We start from the raw sequence: 21,087 nt of genomic DNA, 5'->3' as shown, positions 1-21,087 counted from the left end.
TTATTTTATTTTTTTTTAGTTTATCGAAAATCTAATACCTTCTGTCGTATTTGGAGCGCACGGTACTAATACGGGTATAATAGAGCTGTCAGCACCCTTTGTGTAAAGCACTATTTCTTGTGTTCCTGTACGGCGCACAACAATTGACATGCACTTGCGGCTCGAATCAAATGGCAAAATTTTTAGAACTTCATACTCCACCATTCCAGAATTAGGAATGCTAACTAGTATATGATTTGGACTTCGATTGACTAAACAGCAGTCATAACTATAAGCAGCATTTACAAGCGCCAGTTCATCTGGACTCTCAGCTTCATACAAAGGTCTACCGTTGGCCGTTTTAAATGATTGCTGAATTTTTGTTTGACTGACAAGTAAAATATTTTTAATATATTTTTAATATGTGTGTTACTTACTTACTTTAACTTGTTTGTAATTTTTTTTGCTTGAACCTTTACATTCAAGAATGAGGTAAGGCTAGTTATTTTGGAGTTTATCACTGCTTTTGCTCGCCCTGTCGGTGATATGCTATTTGAAAATGACTTCATTTTCATAGGAGGTGAATCAGAAGTAGGTGTAGTCTCTGCTGAGCTGCTTATTGGGGATAACGATGGAATATGTGTATGGGTTGGCAAAACATAGGCAAGGTTTGGTGGTGGTGATGGTGTTACTGAACGTGATTCAGCTAAGCGAGTATAACGATCAATTGGTATAGCAGATGCTAAATTATTATTAGCTTTAGTTAATGATGTAGCGGATGAATCTGTTTGTGTTATATGTTGTAAAGGAATATGGTTGTCCTTTACATCTGAAATGATTCAATTTTATATGTAGAATTGAGAAACATTATTAACAACACTTACTTTTTAGTATTACTGAATCATTGTTGGCTGCTCCTTGAACTTCAATTATGCCACTGGCATTCATCAAATCGTGATGTGGTGTGGCACTTACAATCACCGTATTGCAAATTGCCATTACCAAAAGAAATTCTTGTAGCCTTTGGGCATTTGATGACAAATACTGACCAGAATTTATCAACTCTAGCATATCATTTAATAATGTGGAATTAGTTATCAGCGGTGGTGCTGGTATTCCAGGCTTTGAGTGCAATCGTTCCAGCTCTGAAGGGGGATGACCGTAGTCTATGCCATTGACAACACATCGTCGAAATAGCATTTTATTTTCAGTCAGCGTTCCTGTCTTATCTGAAAATATATGCTGTATCTGCCCCAACTCTTCAGTAATGTTCATCGCACGGCATTCTGTTTTTTTATTTGTATCCTCGTCATACAAGTCAATGTTGTTGTGAATGTGGTATACTTGCAGAATTTTGCATAATTCAATAGTAACGTACAAAGACAATGGAATCATCACCTGCAATATTATAATGTATGTCCAAAAAGTCAAGAGACCTTCGTAGCTTGGGTGAACATCAAAAGGTAGATATGGTACAGGAAATTGCTCAAAAGAGCTTAACCACATTTTGCAGCCAACTGCGCCCACAATACATAATATCAGTAAAATTATCACACACCTAATAGAAATAGACAAATTTCTATTTAAAACATAAAATTTAATAATATGATTAAATATTATAAGTTCATGTTTAGCACTAATCCATAAACGTGGATGAACGAAATATTTGATTTTTAATTTTTTTGTCGATTTTTTATTATAGTAGTTGAGCCTTGGTAGCCTTATTCTATGAATTGGAAAAAATAAGTGCAGAAAACAACTAAAAACCAAATCGAATAGTACAAATGGAAGATCGTCAATACCATTTATGGCAAACATAAAGACAAGAAAAAGGTGTTATGGATGTGTAATGTTCGATGGATGCAAATATGCCCGATCTGTTTTACTGAACGACATTTTTTTTATTTAATATTAATTTTGTATAAAAATATGTGAAGAAAAGAATTTAAAGATTTAAGAGCGTTAACCTTAACATAATTTTTCTAAATCTGTAACATTTAGTAAAGTTTAGCAGTCGAATACTGTGTTTGTTTTCTACCTAAAATATTTTCTAATTCAATTAGTGAGAAAGATCTCTCTCTAGTCATTGGTACCTTACGATTTAAGTTTCAAACATGAATTAATTGAAATTCGTTGAAATCTGATAATTAGATATGTATGTGTTAGGAGAGAAATGCAGTACACTTATGCTTAAGTTAGAGAAAATACTTTTATGAACTCACTTCTTGTGATAAAATCGTTGATTAAAAGGTTTACACTATTAAATTTGTTTTTAACCTCTCAACATATTGCTATAGAATATACAAGTTTTGTTCACATAACGGTTATTTGTATCACCTAAAACTAACTGAGATAAATATCGAGTTATAAAAATATAAACAAAATCGAGATGATGAAACGAATTGAATGAAACCGATGAATTTTTGTTTGTCCGTCGGTGCAGCGTTACTTCAGTAAAAGTTGAGATACCTTGATGAAATTTAGACTAGTTTAGTATTGTAGATGAGCGCATTCAGATTTTTTTCATGCTCACAAGAGGCTGTTAATCGAAAGGATACAAAGTGAAAAACCTAAGCTCTAATTAAGATAAAAAAAACTACAAATTAATACAGAGAATCAAAAGAGGAGGGCATTTGTTTTAATGTTAAAAGAGAACGTGGTCCCACTCTCTAATAGCTCTAATGTGCATGTCTCGCAAAACAAGAGAGCTATTTCCATTAAACTTCCAGGGCAGTTGTTCTTTTTGCGCAGACTCTGTAAAAATGGAATCAGATGAGAACCATACCCGACATACGAAAATAGGCGAGGTACATCTCACACATAGGGAAACAGATTCTATGTGACAGAGGTAAATTCTATATCGCAGAAACTACTCGACGAAATATAATGAAATTTACTGCATTACATTTCAATATTGTTATGTTGTATTGAGATGAATGAAGCTATTGTAATAAATTTTGCATAATTAGTATCTCCAAAACAAAAATGCGATTGTTTCAAAAAGGGGTACACTCGGATCAATTCTTTCCCTAGCTCCCATATACCTAATGTGCATCGACATAATGTAAAGATTTTCAAACTTGCGTTTGGCTTTGTATTGTATATATCGGTTAATATAGTGGACCAATAAAGTTTTCATACACCTAAGTTTATTAAATTACAGCACGTTTACATTTGTTTTAAAATGAACAAATTTTGTGTTTTTTTCTATCCATTTCAAGATATGTATATTTAACATTAAATATAGCATATCAAAATATTTTTTTTTTTTACACAAATAAAGAAAATTAATGCTAATTAATGTGTTGAATAGTGCTGGTTTTCATAGACGAATCGCACGTCGTAAGACATACATAAGTAAGGTTAATAAAAAGTTGCTAAACAATATTTAAACAACCCGTATTGGTTTTGGGAAAACATTGTGTTCACCGACGAATCAATATTTAATATATTTGGTACGAATAGATCACGAAAAGTGTGGAGAAAGATCAATAAAGGAGGAAAAAATGTTTTGCCAACTGTAACGCACGGTGAGAGTAATGGTACATGGCTGCATCTGGAGTTGGACATTTGGATTTGTTTAGTGAAAAAACGGAAAAGCATATGTATCTGAACATTTTAGAAAAAAATGTAATTTTAAGTGTGCTTAAATTGGCTGTTAATAGCTGTCACTTTTATTTACAACAGGATAACAACCCAAAATACACGTCTTATCTTGTACGTGAATGGTTGTCATGGAATTAAAAATCACTTCATAGGTCCCCGAATCACTAGACATTAATCCTATTCAAAATATCTGGAACTTTTTGGAAAATCATATTCGGAAACATCGAATTTCTTCCAAATAAGGCCCAACAAATGGATCATCGACTTAGTCGGTCAAAATATCCGGAAATAATACTAAAAATCGAGTGGGGAGCATGCGACGTCTAGGGAAATAGCACGAAAATGTATGCAAAAAACCGCTAAAACTATTGTAATTATTTTTGATTTATATAAATAATCAATAGTGTATGTAAACTTTTTTGATATGAATTAGGCGCATTTTAAGCTTTAGCATTATTTTTTTTTTATTTGAGTAAAAAAAAATATTTTGATATGCTATATTTAATGTTAAATATACATATTTTGAAATGGATAGAAAAAAAAACAAAACATTTATTGATTTTAAAACAAATAAACGTGTCGTAATTTAATAGAACTAGGTGTATGTAAACTTTATTGGTCCACTGTATATGAGATATCTTCCCGAAATTAAGAGAGCGTTTATCTCTAAAAACAATATGTGCTGGGTGAAATCCGGACAATACCACCCTTAGCTCAAATATATCTCATTCACTAATTTCAAAATCGATATATAGTAAAGTCGGAATGATAGGCATCGTTATGAAACTCACCCAGTGGATATCCTGGTAATTTCAAAGTACTAATGGAATATATACCGTATGTATGGGTTGTTTTAGAAGATATGTTAGCAAAATGAAGTGAACGAATAGTTCAATTTACCATATCACTGCAATGTTCATCTATTATGCTCAACTTGCGAGCACATATCGCTCATTTGCTGCAAGACCGTCATAAGTCAAAAAAATCGATTCTCCAGGAAACGCGTTTAAAGTTTTCAACTTACTACAACCTTACACGGTGACTCCAACCTTACACCTCTTCTCAAGCGGAGCATATAAGAGGTATTCATATGAATTTTTCACTCAACATGAAGTATGATATAACGAACAATTCTGCAGCATTAACTCAAAATTCACGTTTTTTGAATTATGCCGGTCTTGCAGCAAATGAGCGATATATAGTGAGGCCCACTGTTGTTCAGTTTCGTGGCCTGTATATACCAAGTTCCCTTTTTAACGAAATTAAGATAAAGGGTGTCTGAAAATTAACAACATATTAAAATTTGCCGCAATATATGTTAAAAAAAATTAAAAAAACGACAGCTGCCAGTTTATTCTTACAAGTAAAAACAGGTTGCTCTGTCTTCATTACCATACAATATTTCAAAAATTATCAAACTTGGTGGCCGCTGTTCGAAATGCATCCAAAATGTGCCAGTGTTTGGTATGGACTTTGATCTGGAGGCAAATTTTAACCATATTTTTTTTAAAATTAGGTGGTTTAACACCATTATATTTATTTTTATGGGGTTATTTAAAATCACAAGTCTATTGCAACAAGCCTACATCCACGTGTGCTTTAAAGGATGAGATTCAGCATTGCATCAATGAAATTCATTCACATTTATACAGAATAATCTAGGAAATTTTTGACAAACTTGTACGCATATGTATAGAAAGCTCTTTAAGCCGTTTGCCCGATGTTATTTCATAAATAACCCTATCTTATAAATTATCCTAAATACCATACATAATAAAACCGATTTTTGTCATTGAGTATACTTGATTAATGGCACACGTTAATACAATTAGACCAGACCTTCTCCAAGCCCCAATATATCTCATATAGTGATTTCGAACTTTCCACCTGATTTTAACGGTTAATGTCGATCAAAATGTGTGATGTTGAAATGAAATTAAGTGAATATGTTTTTCTATACATAACGTTGTTTAATGTTGATACCTCTTCCTTATTTCTTTAATATTAAGTTTTGTCTATACAAAACGCGCTAAATGCAACATAATAAAAGGTTGGATTACACCCGAACTTAATTCTTCCATATTTGTTTAGATGAGCAATAAGATAGAATAATACAACTTTCAACTTATGTTTGTCAAGGAATGAAATGAAGAAACTGTAAAGACTTTTTAAATTAAATAGTAAAGTGATATCCAAAAATATTTAATTTTTGTTGGTTTTTTAAATATACATATATTATTGCCAATATGTGATGCATAAGAAACCAATAGGAATTTTTTCAACACTAATCATTTACTTTCCTCTCAAAACTATACTATAGTACTATAGTCACTTTCAATCTCGTTTCCGAAAAACAAGAAACTATATCCCTAGATTCATCAATCATAATTAAGAGTTAAATTTACCATATCACATCAATATTCATCTGCTGTTCGACTTGCGAACGTTTATATCGAGGTCCACTGTTGTTAAGCATTGATTTGGTTTCGTGGCCTGTATATACCACGATTCCTTCAATGAAATCAGTGTTCTGAAATATAACAATTTAAAGGTATTCAATAATAATTTCAAGAATAAAATATAAAAAAAAAATCACCTTCAAGCGGCTCTCCCTTAGGAGCAAGTTTTCGGTTGCAATGGGAACACGCTCCCCTGTCGGATGTATTAAGGCTCCATGGAATCTGTAAAGTTTTGTGGTGGGCGCGTCAGCTTCAATACGGCTCACGAATTTACTTGGGGTGAACATATTCTGTTTATCGGTGAAACCCCGAACAACCTAATAACGACATTATCTAGTTATGCAAAAAATAACTGAATAAGAAATATTTACTTCTCTTCGTTTAAGATTGGTTTCACCATCTAAATCGCAAGTGTCGATGTAACAGGCGCCATGCAAGTCGCTAGTTCTTAAAAGTAATATGTCTGCTGGTACCGTTTCATTATTCGATAAATGAACTAAGTCACCAACGCGAACATCTTGCCATTTTATTTTTTTATACCGCTCCGTTTCACTATAACAACACACATTATATAATTTAATACATTTAAATATTGTAAATATAAAAATAAAATAATAATAAATGAATTTATATATATTTATATATGATGTGGATAATACAACTTATTGTTTCTAACAAACTAAAAAAAATAAAATTAAAATTAGAAATTTCTCTTTTGTAATACATTATATTAATCAATGACGATTAAGAAACATAAAGAAACTTCCAACATATCATCTAACAAAATCCTTACGGCACTAACAATATCGGGTTCATTATAAAAAACTTAATAAATCTTTAAAAAAAACGTACTCTTCCATAAAACGATGACATTCTTATTTTTCTAGATATTTTTTTAATGATAAGTACAGCCTGCTAAATGGCACTGAAGGCATAACATCAGGAGATGGTGAACATGATTCCCCAATCAATGACGATGGAGCAGACGATCCGTTTCCGACCATGAAGAAGTTCGAATAGTAATTACCCGTCTGTAGAACAACAAAGTGGTGGGGCCGATGGGGTGCCTTATCAGTGTGGCTTTAGACCAGGAAAATCAAACTGACAAGATATTCGCCATGCGCCAAATCTTGGAAAAACCGTAAGAAGAGAGAATCGACATTTACCACCTCTTCGCCGATTTCAATGTTGATTTTGACAGCGCGAAAAGGAGCTGCCTATATGCCGCGATGTCTGAAGTTGTTATTCCCGCAAAACGGCTGTGTAAACTGACGTTGAGCAACACCAAAAGTCCGTCAGAATCGAAAAGGACCTCTCCGAGCCGTTCGATACATAACGAGGTTTCAGACAACTCAACTCCCTTTCGTGTGACTGCTTCAATCTAAATAATTGAGCTGCATATAACAAATATTAGGATTATCGAACAGACTTTATGATTGCGGTTGTGTGTGAAGAACTTTGATGAAACATTGAGAGATTTAATTAGCTTGTAGACTTTTAATTACATGTAGCAAAAAATAGATACAATCGGGTCAATTCCATCTCCTGTATACCTAAGATATTTCCCTGGCTTTGGTCCCCTGCAAGTTTGTAAAAGTAGGAAATGTTCGGTTACACCGGAAGATAGCCCTTCCTTTCTTGTTATATTTATTTACCATATATAGATCCACAGTGTGCAGATTTAAATTTTGTAATTTTAGTATCAATCAAAAACTCTAGGTCTACAAACGTCCCTTGTTTTAACAAAGTCCTCCATTCAGATCTTAAAATGCATTTTGTTAAAACTGAGATAAAAATATTCAGTATAGCATAATTAAACACGATCAGTTATTATCCTTTTGGCAGTCATGTTATTAGATGACAGCAACAAAGACAAGATTCCTTTTTTTGTAAAGAACGTTTTTTTTTATAGGACTGTTAGATGTTGTAAACTTAATTCATAAAACATAAATTTTCACTGTAGTGAATAATTTATTATATGAATTGTTGAAATGATACGTAAAAAACGGCTCTGTACGATGTCCACGATTTCGATTTCGGCTACTATTTTCATCTAAAACAAGAATTTCCAAAAGATTATTAATCTGTAAGAAAGTCAGTGCCGGATTAAGCCAGCGCGGGGCTTGTAGCAAATTCTGTCAAGAGGCCCTTAATTTGCTAAAGGTTCTTAAGTGTCAAATAGGGTATTAAATAAAACAAAATTGTTACGAATAAACTTTTCTGGATTTATTATGGACAAATTTAGAGATAATACTTGCAATATCGACTTCTTTAAGCAAGTCATGCTCTATATTCAACAAAGTGAGATGATTAAGACGTTCTTTGCCCATCGTATTCCTTAATTCATTTTTAATACGTTTTAATAGTGAAAAAGAACGTTCGCCACTGCAGTTAGTCATCATGAGAGATAAGTAAATTCGCAAAGCAATTTCTAAGTTTGGGAACCACGATTCTAAAGAATTATTTAATAAAAGTTTATAATATTGCTGTTCCAGAGACTCCTGTTTCTTGCTGTCAATAACAGTAGCCTCAGTAGCAGATCTGCGAACTGCACTAACTCACAGTTAGGCTGCTCCCCAAATCATCTTCTTAAGCACTGACCATACTAGAGGACTTTTTCAAAATCTCTTCTGTTGTAAGAGATTTTAGCTGTCATACGTTTAGTTAAAGCAGACAGTACGTTATCAATAATGACAATAAACACCTCTAATTTGAAAAGTGGTCCAGGTGTTTGATTTTCGAACAAAGTCGTCGAGTGTAGTGGAGCCGCTGAAATGGTCATACTTTGTATTTCGCTTGATTCGTCGTGATGTCTGTTGATGGTATTTTTCACAGTAGGTCAGATCTTTGGCTCTTGCCTCAATATCTGAAAAAGTAGATCGCATTGTTTGGACGTAGCCATATAATGATTCATAAAGGGCGTATCCCTTTATCAAGGTCTTGATCAGACGACTGCAGCGAAGCACTGGTCGCTTGCAAGCGTTCTAGGACTCCATTCCACGTAATTGTCATTATTCCCGTTTCTCCCATCGTTGAAAGTAGTCCGTAAGCTTCATTATGGCACTCCGCTTTTTGATCCACGTTATTGAAAATGTCTTCCAATACTTGCTTAATAGTGATAAAACCACTTATAAGCCTTCGTAGCATCAGCTCGGACTGACCACCTAGTGTGGGATGAAACGGTTATCGGAATTTTTGAAGTAGAATCTTTAAGTGCGTTCGTAAGAGGAACCCATCGATAGGTAGAAGGGGAAAAAATGTTTAGAAGTTTTCAATGAAAACGAAGAAAATTAATGCTTCTGTACAGCAGTCTGCAGCGCACTTAGTGACCAAATTTAATGAATATGCAAAACAGGGAATGTATTATGCATACTTATTTATTTTCTTAATTCGGGCTTGTAAGCCGATGTATTTTCCACTCATGTTGCTGGAATTATCGTAGCTTTGCCCACGTCAATCTTTGATATTAATGCCGCTCTCACTCAAGAAATCTAGTAAACTTTGAGCGAGTTGTTCAGCAGTATGACCTTAAATGTCCAAGAACTTAACACATTTTTCCACTGGTGCAAATGGCAGAACATAGCGTACTATCAGACTCATTTGGTCTACATGCGATATATCTGGAGAAGAATTCAATGATATTGATTTGCATTAGATGAATGAATTCCTCACAAGTTGTTTTTGATAAATATGACGTATGTCCCTTTCCTTTATTAGCATGACTTTGAATATGTTGAGCCATAAAAGCGTCAAATTGGGCTATTAATTCTAACAAGCCTAAATAATTTCCATTGTGAGGTGAACAAACAATTTCGTCACTACCCCTAAACGCAAGACCTCGTTCTGCTCAAAACTTTGTTATTAAGAGTAGCCTCCAATATTTTTTCTCAGTCTCAATTTGGGTCACAAGTTGAGAATCAACACGCATATTCTTGTTTTTGAGGTTTAACAGCGAAATTATGGCTTGTCTACGCGGAGTGCTTTCTTCATGTCTTGTTAACAAATTGTGCGCATTCTTCCAGTCATCTAATCCGTCTTTCGTAAACCGTGGTTATGAACTATCTAAATTCGTAACTTTGCAAACAAAACAGAAAAATCGTCCTTTGGTTTCCGAAGAACACAACCAGTCTCTGACGTGGGTTTTATTCGTTAGTTTATGTTTATAGGTCAAAAATTACTTATGGCAGCAACGTGGATTATTTTCGTTTTCGTAAATTGTCGTTGAAGACAAAAACTCTCCATTCATATATTGCAGTTCGCTGCTTCCTTTTTCAATCCAATAATCTCTATCAAAGTTGCTCGGCCATTCACCAATATCGTTGGAGTATATTTTACTTTCGTTAGGTATATAAAAATTTTTGATATAAAAATGAATGGATATTAACACAAAAATAAAAATCTGGACGCTTGAAGGGTAGAAATGTACCTAGTATAGATACTAGTTTAAATATATCGATTACAATATTTATAATTAAACATTAGAACATTAAAGTTAAGAAGTTTGTAAACTGCCTAATTATTTTTACAATTTAACGTGACGAAACTGAGTTTTAGATTTTCAGATGGATGTGAAGCATAGCCTAAGCGCTTCGCGTTTAAAGCATACAAGGATATTTTACGCTCCATCTAAATTGATATTTTTTTAATTACGGTTAGTTGGAGCGCGGGGCCCCCGATTCGCGGGGCCAGTAGCATTTGCTACTCTTGCTACATGGCTAATCCGACGACTGAGGAAAGTTGCTATCGCGATATGGAGAGTTGTTTTTTGAAAATTGACAAAATGGTGGCGGACAAAAAGTATCGAATTTGGTCCTTTTTTCGATAGTTTTTCGTAGAAAAGAATAGGAAGATTAAAAAAAAAAAGCGCGATAGAGAATGACGTTAAAAATGAAACCGTTTTGAAAACACCATTCTAAGAACAACGCATTTAAAGATTGTCTCGCCCCGTTCCCCTTTGTTCCCTTTATACAAGAAATCCTGTAGCGACCGTAATAATTTGAATTTCGGTTTCAAAATTTGAAAGAATGTTGATACTATCCGATAATGTAACTAAAAAATCCATTTTTCGAAAAATTTCGCATTGAGACGATCTCTTAAAAGAAAGTAGTTTTCAGCAGATATGAGAGTATCGAACACTACCATAACAACACTAATGGACGAAGTTCCGGAAGAATTAAAACTTTTTATTAATAAAACAAAATTCTTGGTTTTTTGTTCCTTTCTTCAAATCTAAAATAAATTTTTTAAACAAAATATATCATCATTTTTTAACGGTCAATTTCATTCGACGCAGTACTATTACTTAAGGCACTCAATGCGAGCGAAGCCCCGGAAAACAATAGTAAGAAATAAAGAAATCCAGTGATCGACCTCTAGAATGACTGAACTCAAGTTAGACGAATTATATGTTACAATTTTTTGAAAAATACATATAAGCATATGCTTAATTGCTGTGTGTGCACATGTTTGTAAACGACAAATTGACTAAACCACTTCAATAAATAATAATAAGTAATGTCAATAATCCAGTACTATCCCTTGTTTCATTTTGACTTCGCACCTGTTGTGAACGAATACACAATAAATAAATAATTTGTTTCGATTTTTCACTTTTTTAATATTTTATGCGAAAATCTATGATATTTTCAGCTGTTAGTACGTGTCTTATTAAAGCGGGAGTTTTGGCAAAAGTAATTCAAATGTAAATTTCATTTATTTTTAAAGTTATAACTAACACTTTGCAATAAACCGTTGTATTTCAATATAATTGATTTTTATTGCTTAATTGCTTTTGGCTTATTATTTGACCATGAGTTGTTCTGGGAAAAATAATCGGTTGTCAAAAAAGTTTTGCGGTATTTTTATTGAATTTTTTTTTTATTGAAATTGAAGTGAATTTTTGATGACTCATGCCCAGCTCTTGACCGATGCTACGGCTGCTACTATGCCGGTCTCTTTCGACCAATTCAGCGATTTTATCGCAATTTTCGACGACAGGCCTTCCGGAGCGTGGCGCATCTTCGACCATCTCTACACCAGAACGAAAACGTTGAAACCATCGTTGAGCGGTGGAAATGGAAACTGTATCGGGTCCATAAACTGCACAAATTTTATTGGCGGCTTGAGATGCATTTTTGCCTTTATCGTAGTAGTACTGTAAAATATGCCGTATTTTCTCTTTATTCTGCTCCATGTTTGCGACGCTATAAGTCACGAACGACTTATTCCTTCAATTCCCAGTGTCACCTGTAGGTGACACAAGTTTGATATTTATTTTTACCACACGGAAATTTAATTTTTAAATTCTACCACTATTGTAGCACAGCCTATTAATAACACTAATTATTATTTTTTTCTGGCAACACTAGTCAAACGTCATTTGTCAAATTCGTTCATTCGTTTAGCGCGATACTTCAACAGTCTGAGTTTGTGTGATTTCTTGCGATATAAAGTGAATTAAAATGCCTAGACCGTAAGTATTGATTGTTTTGTTATTACATATAATAAACAAATATATAAGCTGTAATACAAATATTGTTTACAATAAAAATAACTTATCGTATCATTGCTACAACTTTGGAAATATGCCGTGGCACCTGCAGGTGACACTGGGCAATATAATAACTTTACTGTTTGAATTCATAAGTAATAAGAAGAGTATTGTTTATAATAGGGCTTGTTGCTATGCGGTGATGTTGCTTTATAGCTTGTTTACGTATTAAAGGTTGACGTTAGATGAAATTGCCGACCCAGGCGATATTATTTTATTTCCTCCTGATGATGGTGTGGTAACGGACGAAGACAGTGGGGATGAAAATGAAGCTAATATTCTTCATTCTAGTCGTATGCTTCGATCTCAAGTAGAAATACAAAAGAGACCTTCGATCTCTGGAGACAATTGTTTAGATAATCTGGAAGAAGAAGGGGAAGAAGTGGAAATACCCGCACCGAAAAAAAGGAAAAAAGAAAATACTATAGAGAAATGGTACAGCAATGTCAGCAATACTTCTTTTATTACTTGCGGTAAAGGAGACTGTGATGAAGAAGTTTTCTTGAACTCTCAGAAGGAGATGTATGCCGTCGAATGTTTTGAATTGCTTTATAGCCACGACATAGTAAAGTTCATAACTGATATGAGCAATTTGTATACTTTGCAGAGAAATCACACTCTAAATGTGACTAGTGATGAAATTAGAGTTTACATCGCAATACTGCTACTTACGGGATATTTGACGCCAAAGTACATGCGAATGTTCTGGGAAGTAAAAAGTGACACGCGCAATGAACTAGTGGCATCTAGTATAAGGCGAAATAGATTTTTGAAATTCAGCAGTACCTTCATCTTTCAGATAGTACATCCTTGCCACCCAACGACAAATTCGCTAAAGTTCGACAATATTTCACGAAACTAAACGTAAATTTTACTGCCAATTTCGAAAAAGCTGGTTCTTCACACTTTTGCATAGACGAAACTATAGTAGCATACTTTGGAAGGCACGGTACCAAGCAACATATACACGGAAAACCAATAAGATTTGGTTACAAGCTCTGGTCAGCAGCTACACGACATGGATATTTGGTCAATTGTGAGCCTTATCAGGGCGCGTCCGGCCCTGGCCTGAAAATGCAGTCTGAGTTTGGCCTAGGAGCTGCTGTTATTTTAGAGCTCTATTCAAGATTACCAATTGAGTTAGGACCTTACAACTTATATTTTGATAATTTTTTTACTGGATTACCGTTGCTAAAGTATTTGCGAGAGCACAATGTTGGGAGCACAGGTACTGTTCGGGAAAATCGACTGGAGAATTGCAATTTGCCAAACTCAAGGGATATGAAAAAAGAGCCAAGAGGTAAGCTATGTCATAAAGCATCGGAGGAGGTTATTGCAGCTAAATGGCATGATAATAGTATCGTCACCATGGCATCCAACTGCCATGGATTAGATCCCATCGAATTGGATTTGTGGACAAAAAGCGGGCTAAAATTCAAGTTGATTACCCATCTATTATCAATATGTACAATAAGTACATGGGTGGAGTAGACCGTTTTGACGAAAACGTTCACTCCATGAAAGTAGCTCTTCGCGGCAAAAAGTGGTGGTTCCCGCTCTTTGCTTTTGGCAAGTTGCCAAAATGCATGGCTAATCAAAAGAAATTCAGATAACAACTGGACCTACTGCGATTTCCGTTGAAATGTGGCAACTATTTACCTGCAAAAATATGGCAAATCTCCCACCCGCAATCCTGTTTGTAGTGTTCCTGTGCAGATGAGAGGGCCTATCGAGGTGAGGAGTGCGGATGATCACTCGCAAATCGACTGTTCTCAACGAAGATGCGGATTTTGTCACCAACGCAGTAGAAAAATGTGTGCCAAGTGTAATATTGGTTTGCATGTAAAATGCTGTTACAACTTTCATGATAAGTGTTAATTTTTTTGTAATAAGTACATAAATAAAGATTACACTAGTTTACAGAATTGAACTTTTTGTCTGTTGCCGCGAATTCTGCGATTGATATTGTTCACTTATTACTTGCTTTTGTCAAATCTACCCTCGAAAATTTTTGAGCAGCTCGATTTACTTTGTTTTTGATTTTTATCATTTAAGCATATATATTAATAAACAAGTAAGGAAGGGCTAAGGGCTGGAGGATGGAGTCATGTGTAGAAGTTCACGCAAGTGAGGAAAGTTCTCTGATCGCCATTCACTTGGGAGTGGCCAGAAACGATTCTTTTACATATGACTCAAGCAGCTCACGACTTCCGGTCTTTGACCAAGTATCCTCTGGGTAGCCTAAGAACATCCGTTTGAAGGCGAGCTAACGTGAGAAGGCGAAACATCCCCTGCATAGGGTTGTGCGCTGGGTTTGGGACCCGCCACGTAAAAAAACACCCCCAATGAAAAAGCAAACACAGCCTCGGATGAGAGACCCCCCTTTTGATGACGACCATGGCAAACGAAATAAGGACTATGATTTGAGGGCATGCACCTGGAATGTCCGGTCCCTTAATTGGGAAGGTGCCGCTGCCCAGCTGGTAGATGTCCTCGTAAAGATAAAGGCTGACATCACCGCCGTCCAAGAAATGCGATGGACGGGACAAGGACAGAGACGAGTAGGTCCTTGTGACATTTACTACAGTGGCCATATAAAGGAGCGCAAGTTTGGTGTTGGATTCGTGGTGGGAGAGAGACTCCGTCGCCGAGTACTATCATTCACTCCGGAGAATGAACGTCTAGCCACAATCCGCATCAAAGCGAGGTTCTTCAACATATCGCTGATTTGCGCCCACGCCCCGACGGAAGAGAAGGACGATGTGACCAAAGATGCTTTTTATGAGTGCTTGGAGCGCACTTATGAGAGATGCCCCCGCCACGATGTCAAAATCGTGCTTGGCGACTTCAACGCCAGGATGGGCAAAGAAGGTATCTTTGGCACTACGGTCGGTAAATTCAGCCTCCACGAGGAAACATCCCCAAATGGGTTGAGGCTGATCGACTTCGCCGGGGCCCGAAATATGGTTATCTGTAGTACTAGATTCCAGCATAAGAAGATACATCAAGCTACCTGGCTGTCTCCGGATCGAAAAACCACCAACCAGATCGATCATGTTGTGATAGACGGAAGACACGTCTCCAGTGTTTTAGATGTGCGTGCGCTCCGAGGTCCTAACATCGACTCGGACCACTATCTTGTTGCAGCCAAGATTCGCACCCGCCTCTGTGCAGCAAAAAACGCACGCCAACAAACACAAGGAAGGTTCGACGTCGAGAAGCTGCAATCACAACAGACAGCCGAACGATTTTCTACTCGGCTTGCACTCCTGCTCTCTGAGAGCACTCGTCAACAACTCGGTATAAGGGAACTGTGGGACGGCATTTCAAACTCCTTACGTACAGCTGCAACCGAAACCATTGGTTTTCGGAAAGTGCAAAAGAACAGCTGGTACGATGAGGAGTGCCGTGTCGCAGCGGAGAGAAAACAGGCTGCCTACCTCGCAACGTTACGATCGACCACAACACGTGCGGGATGGGATAGATACCGAGAGTTGAAGAGGGAAGCGAGACGCATTTGCAGACAGAAGAAGAAAGAGGCCGAAATGCGTGAGTACGAACAGCTTGATAAGCTGGCCGACAGGGGTAATGCTCGAAAATTCTACGAAAAAATGCGGCGACTTACAGAAGGTTTCAAGACCGGAGCATACTCCTGTAGAACCCCCAAAGGTGATCTAGCCACCGATGCCCAGAGCATACTTAGATTATGGAGGGAACACTTCTCCAGCCTGCTGAATGGCAGTGAACACATAGCACCAGGAGAAGGCGAACCCGATACCCCAATCGATGACGATGGAGCAGGCGTTCCATTGCCCGACCATGACGAAGTTCGAATAGCAGTTGCCCGCCTGAAGAACAACAAAGCGGCAGGGGCAGACGGATTGCCGGCCGAGCTATTCAAACACGGCGGCGAAGAACTGATAAGGAGCATGCATCAGCTTCTTTGCAAAATATGGTCGGATGAGAGCATGCCCAACGATTGGAATTTAAGTGTGCTATGCCCAATCCATAAAAAAGGAGACCCCACAATCTGCGCCAACTACCGTGGGATTAGCCTCCTCAACATCGCGTACAAGGTTCTATCGAGCGTATTGTGTGAAAGATTAAAGCCCACCGTCAACAAACTGATTGGACCTTATCAGTGTGGCTTCAGACCTGGAAAATCAACAACCGACCAGATATTCACCATGCGCCAAATCTTGGAAAAGACCCGTGAAAGGAGAATCGACACACATCACCTCTTCGTCGATTTTAAAGCTGCTTTCGACAGTACGAAAAGGAGCTGCCTTTATGCCGCAATGTCTGAATTTGGTATCCCCGCAAAACTAATACGGCTGTGTAAACTGACGTTGAGCGGGACCAAAAGCTCCGTCAGGATCGGGAAGGACCTCTCCGAGCCGTTCGATACCAAACGAGGTTTCAGACAAGGCGACTCCCTATCGTGCGACTTTTTCAATCTGCTGCTGGAGAAAATTATTAGAGCTGCAGAACTGAACCGAGCAGGTACAATCTTTTATAAGAGTGTACAGCTGCTGGCGTATGCCGATGATATTGATATCATCGGTCTCAACACCCGCGCCGTTAGTTCTGCTTTCTCCAGACTGAACAAGGAAGCAACGCAAATGGGTCTGGCAGTGAACGAGGGCAAGACGAAATATCTCCTGTCATCAAACAAACAGTCGTCGCACTCGCGACTTGGCACTCACGTCACTGTTGACAGTCATAACTTTGAAGTTGTAGATAACTTCGTCTATTTAGGAACCAGCATTAACACCACCAACAATGTCAGCCTAGAAATCCAACGCAGGATTACTCTTGCCAACAGGTGCTACTTCGGACTGAGTAGGCAATTGAAAAGTAAAGTCCTCTCTCGACGAACAAAAACCAAACTCTATAAGTCGCTCATAATTCCCGTCCTGCTATATGGTGCAGAGGCTTGGACGATGACAACAACCGATGAGTCGACGTTGCGAGTTTTCGAGAGAAAAGTTCTGCGGAAGATTTATGGTCCTTTGCGCGTTGGCCACGGCGAATACCGCATCCGATGGAACGATGAGCTGTACGAGATATACGACGACATCGACATAGTTCAGCGAATTAAAAGACAGCGGCTACGCTGGCTAGGTCATGTTGTCCGGATGGATGAAAACACTCCAGCTCTGAAAGTATTCGACGCAGTACCCGCCGCGGGAAGCAGAGGAAGAGGAAGACCTCCACTCCGGTGGAAGGACCAAGTGGAGAAGGACCTGGCCTCGCTTGGAATATCCAATTGGCGCCACGTAGCGAAGAGAAGAAACGATTGGCGCGCTGTTGTTGACTCGGCTATAATCGCGTAAGCGGTGTCTACGCCAGTAAAGAAGAAGAAGAAGAAGGAAGGGCTAAGTTCGGGTGTCACCGAACATTTTATACTCTCGCATGATAAAGTGATAATCGAGATTTCATTATCCGTCATTTACATATCTTTTTATTTTGCTGTAAAATTAATTAGAATTAAATTCTGAGAGATTTACCGATATTTTCGGTGAAAAATTAGGTTAGGTTAGGCACTGAGTTCTTCGTGTTCGATATAAGGGACCTTGAAAAGTTATATATATGTATGTGTAAAGTTTTATTCCGCTATCATCATTTGTTCCTTGTGTATATTATAAAGAGAAGGCATCAGATGGAATTCAAAATAGCGTTATATTGGAAGAAGGCGTGGTTGTGAACCGATTTCACCCATATTTCGTGTATGTCATCAGGGTGTTAAGGAAATATTATATACCGAATTTTATTGAAATCGGTCGAGTAGTTCCTGAGATATGGTTTTTGGTCCATAAGTGGGCGACACCACGCCCATTTTCAATTTTTAAAAAAAGCCTGGGTACAACTTCCTTCTGCCATTCCTTCCGTAAAATTTTGTGTTTCTGACGTTTTTTGTTAGTCGGTTAACGCACTTTTAGTGATTTTCAACATAACCTTTGTATGGGAGGTGGGCGTGGTTATTATCCGATTTCTTCCATTTTTGAACTGTATATGGAAATGCCTGAAGGAAATGATTCTGTAGAGTTTGGTTGACATAGCTATAGTAGTTTCCGAGATATGTACAAAAAACTTTTTAGGGGGCGGGGCCACGCCCACTTTTCCAAAAAAATTACGTCCAAACATGCCCCTCCCTAATGTGATCCTTTGTGCTAAATTTCATTTTAATATCTTTATTTATGGTTTAGTTATGACACTTTATAGGTTTTCGGTTTCCGCCATTTTGTGGGCGTGGCAGTGGGCCGATTTGGCCCATCTTCGAACTTAACTTTCCTATGAAGCCAAGAAATACGTGTACCAAGTTTCATCATGATATCTCAATTTTTACTCAAGTTACAGCTTGCACGGACGGACGGACGGACAGACGGACGGACGGACAGACAGACATCCGGATTTCAACTCTACTCGTCACCCTGATCACTTTGGTATATATAACCCTATATCTGACTCTTTTAGTTTTAGGACTTACAAACAACCGTTATGTGAACAAAACTATAATACTCTCTTTAGCAACTTTGTTGCGAGAGTATAAAAAGGGGAATATTTTACTGTGTTAAGATTAGTTTCTCAGGTTTTTGCGTCATGAGTAGTTCAAGAAGACGTTGTTTAAATAACGTCATTTTTGCTACATATGCGGAGATTATGTGTTTAAAAATTGTAGAAAAGTTATATCAGAGTTGGTGAAAAATACCTACTTTGAGTATTTTGGAGTGCTCTTGAATAAAAATAAAAATTCTTGGGCTCCCAATTGTGTTTGTAAATCTTGTGTGGAATGTTTAAGATTATGAAAAATGGTAAAAGTGCTTTTAAATTTGAAACACCGACTATTTGGCGAGAACCACGAAATCATCTCGCAGACTGTTATTTTTGTAGTGTGAATATAAACGGTTTAAGGTTGGTACGCAGCTCTCAAGTAATTGCTCAAGAACAAAAATACATTATTTCTGAAGTAATTTTGACAGCCGGTTACGCATTGTGAATGATCCACATTAGAAGAGCAAGAGAGAATAAACAAAGAAAACAAACTTTGTGCGTATGTATGTATGTATGTATGTGTATGGTAACACAAATATTTTCTTTGAGATTTAAGGAATGTTGTTGATGATTGGTTGGTTTTATACAACATTTCAAAATGGAATATACTTTATAATAATGATTTCAACTAATTTAGGATGAATTTGACGATTACTTCGAATTTCCTGCAAGAAACAATTGCTGATTTGATGTTTCTTTGCAAAACCAGGTTTGCCATATTCACATTTTATTGAAAAAAAGTATTAAAAATTAGTACTAGCTTTCTTAAGAGCTGCGTACTAGCACAAGTAACTTTATCGCAGGAACGTTTCTGGACCGTTTCTTAAGCGTTTTTTTATATGAAGTTTTTACGTTTCTTGAGAGCTGCGTACTAAGCTTTAAACACTAAAAATCGAGCTAAATGGCAGTACCCAAGTACTAGTTGTGTTCAACGTCCAGTGCAGCGTTCACCTCACTCTTCAGAGCCTAAAAATATATCTGAACCATTAGAGCAAGACGTTGAAGGACCAAGCTCATCATAAAATGATGCTGATTTTGAAGGTATGTCTAATGAGCCAAAACACTTTTCCCAAAATGAGTTGAATGATATTGTAAGAGATTTAAATCTTTCTAAACAAGCTTCAGAATTGTTAGCATGAAGACTAAAAGAAAAAAACTTGCTATCCTCGGATACTAAAATAAGTTTTTATCGTGAAAAAGATGCAGAATTACGGCCTTATTTTTCCGAAGAAAACGGCATTACCTTTTGTTCAGATATCAAAAACTTGTTGATAAAAATGGGCTTGAAGCGATACGAACCAAACGACTGGCATTTATTCATTGACAGCTCAAAACGTAGCCTTAAATGTATTCATTTACATAATGGAAATAAATACGCTGGCGTACCTATTGCCCACAGTACAAAGTTAAAGGAGGAATATTGTAACATTTCTTTAGTCTTGAACAAAATAAAATACAATGACGATAAGTGGCAAATTTGTGTCGATTTAAAAATGGTCAACATTCTTCTTGGTCAACAAAGTGGTTATACCAAGTTTCCCTGTTTTATATGTCTTTGGGACAGTAGAGCTAAACAAGAGCATTGGGTGAGAAAAAACTGGCCGTTGAGAGAAAAAATGGAGCCTGGAAAGCACAATATAGTCCACAATTCATTCAATTATCCTTCCATCATTACATAAAAACTGGGCATCATGATTGTAAAATCACTAGATAAAGATGGGAACTGCTTCTCTTACATTTGCCAATAATTTCCTCAGCTCACTATGGAAAAGTTTAAAGCCGGAATTTTTGATGGCCCTCAAATTAGACAACTTACGAAAGATACTCAATTTTGAAATTCTATGACTGGGTCAGAACTAAAGGCTTGGACAGCATTCGTATCTCTTATGCAGAATTTTCTCGGAAATAAAAAATCACTACAGCTACAATTAAAAAATG

The 21,087-nt window shown here is 36.8% G+C and overlaps 2 protein-coding genes across 7 annotated transcripts in view; both read right to left on the bottom strand.

Annotated features, from left to right (window-relative positions):
* LOC125775614 (uncharacterized) overlaps nucleotides 1-21,087 on the bottom strand; it is a 231,184-nt gene that overhangs the window by 136,701 nt on the left and 73,396 nt on the right. The gene's annotated exons all lie outside the window — the stretch shown is intronic.
* Nucleotides 1-21,087, bottom strand: part of LOC105227105 (phospholipid-transporting ATPase VA) — a 67,539-nt gene that overhangs the window by 14,124 nt on the left and 32,328 nt on the right. For 5 of the 6 annotated variants that reach the window (XM_049462344.1, XM_049462347.1, XM_049462345.1 and 2 more), the window contains exons 3-8: nucleotides 6,416-6,596; nucleotides 6,182-6,361; nucleotides 5,991-6,115; nucleotides 864-1,537; nucleotides 421-808; nucleotides 39-367 (exon numbers count right to left, since the gene is read on the bottom strand). In XM_049462344.1, the coding sequence (XP_049318301.1) occupies nucleotides 39-367; nucleotides 421-808; nucleotides 864-1,537; nucleotides 5,991-6,115; nucleotides 6,182-6,361; nucleotides 6,416-6,596 (1,877 nt within the window). The remainder of the gene's footprint in view (nucleotides 1-38; nucleotides 368-420; nucleotides 809-863; nucleotides 1,538-5,990; nucleotides 6,116-6,181; nucleotides 6,362-6,415; nucleotides 6,597-21,087) is intronic. The other variant, XM_049462349.1, reaches the window with a different exon arrangement.

This window comes from Bactrocera dorsalis, chromosome 1, assembly GCF_023373825.1.
Source record: "Bactrocera dorsalis isolate Fly_Bdor chromosome 1, ASM2337382v1, whole genome shotgun sequence".
Taxonomy (NCBI): Eukaryota; Metazoa; Arthropoda; class Insecta; order Diptera; family Tephritidae; genus Bactrocera; species Bactrocera dorsalis.
This window is presented reverse-complemented; position numbering and strand designations above follow the sequence as displayed.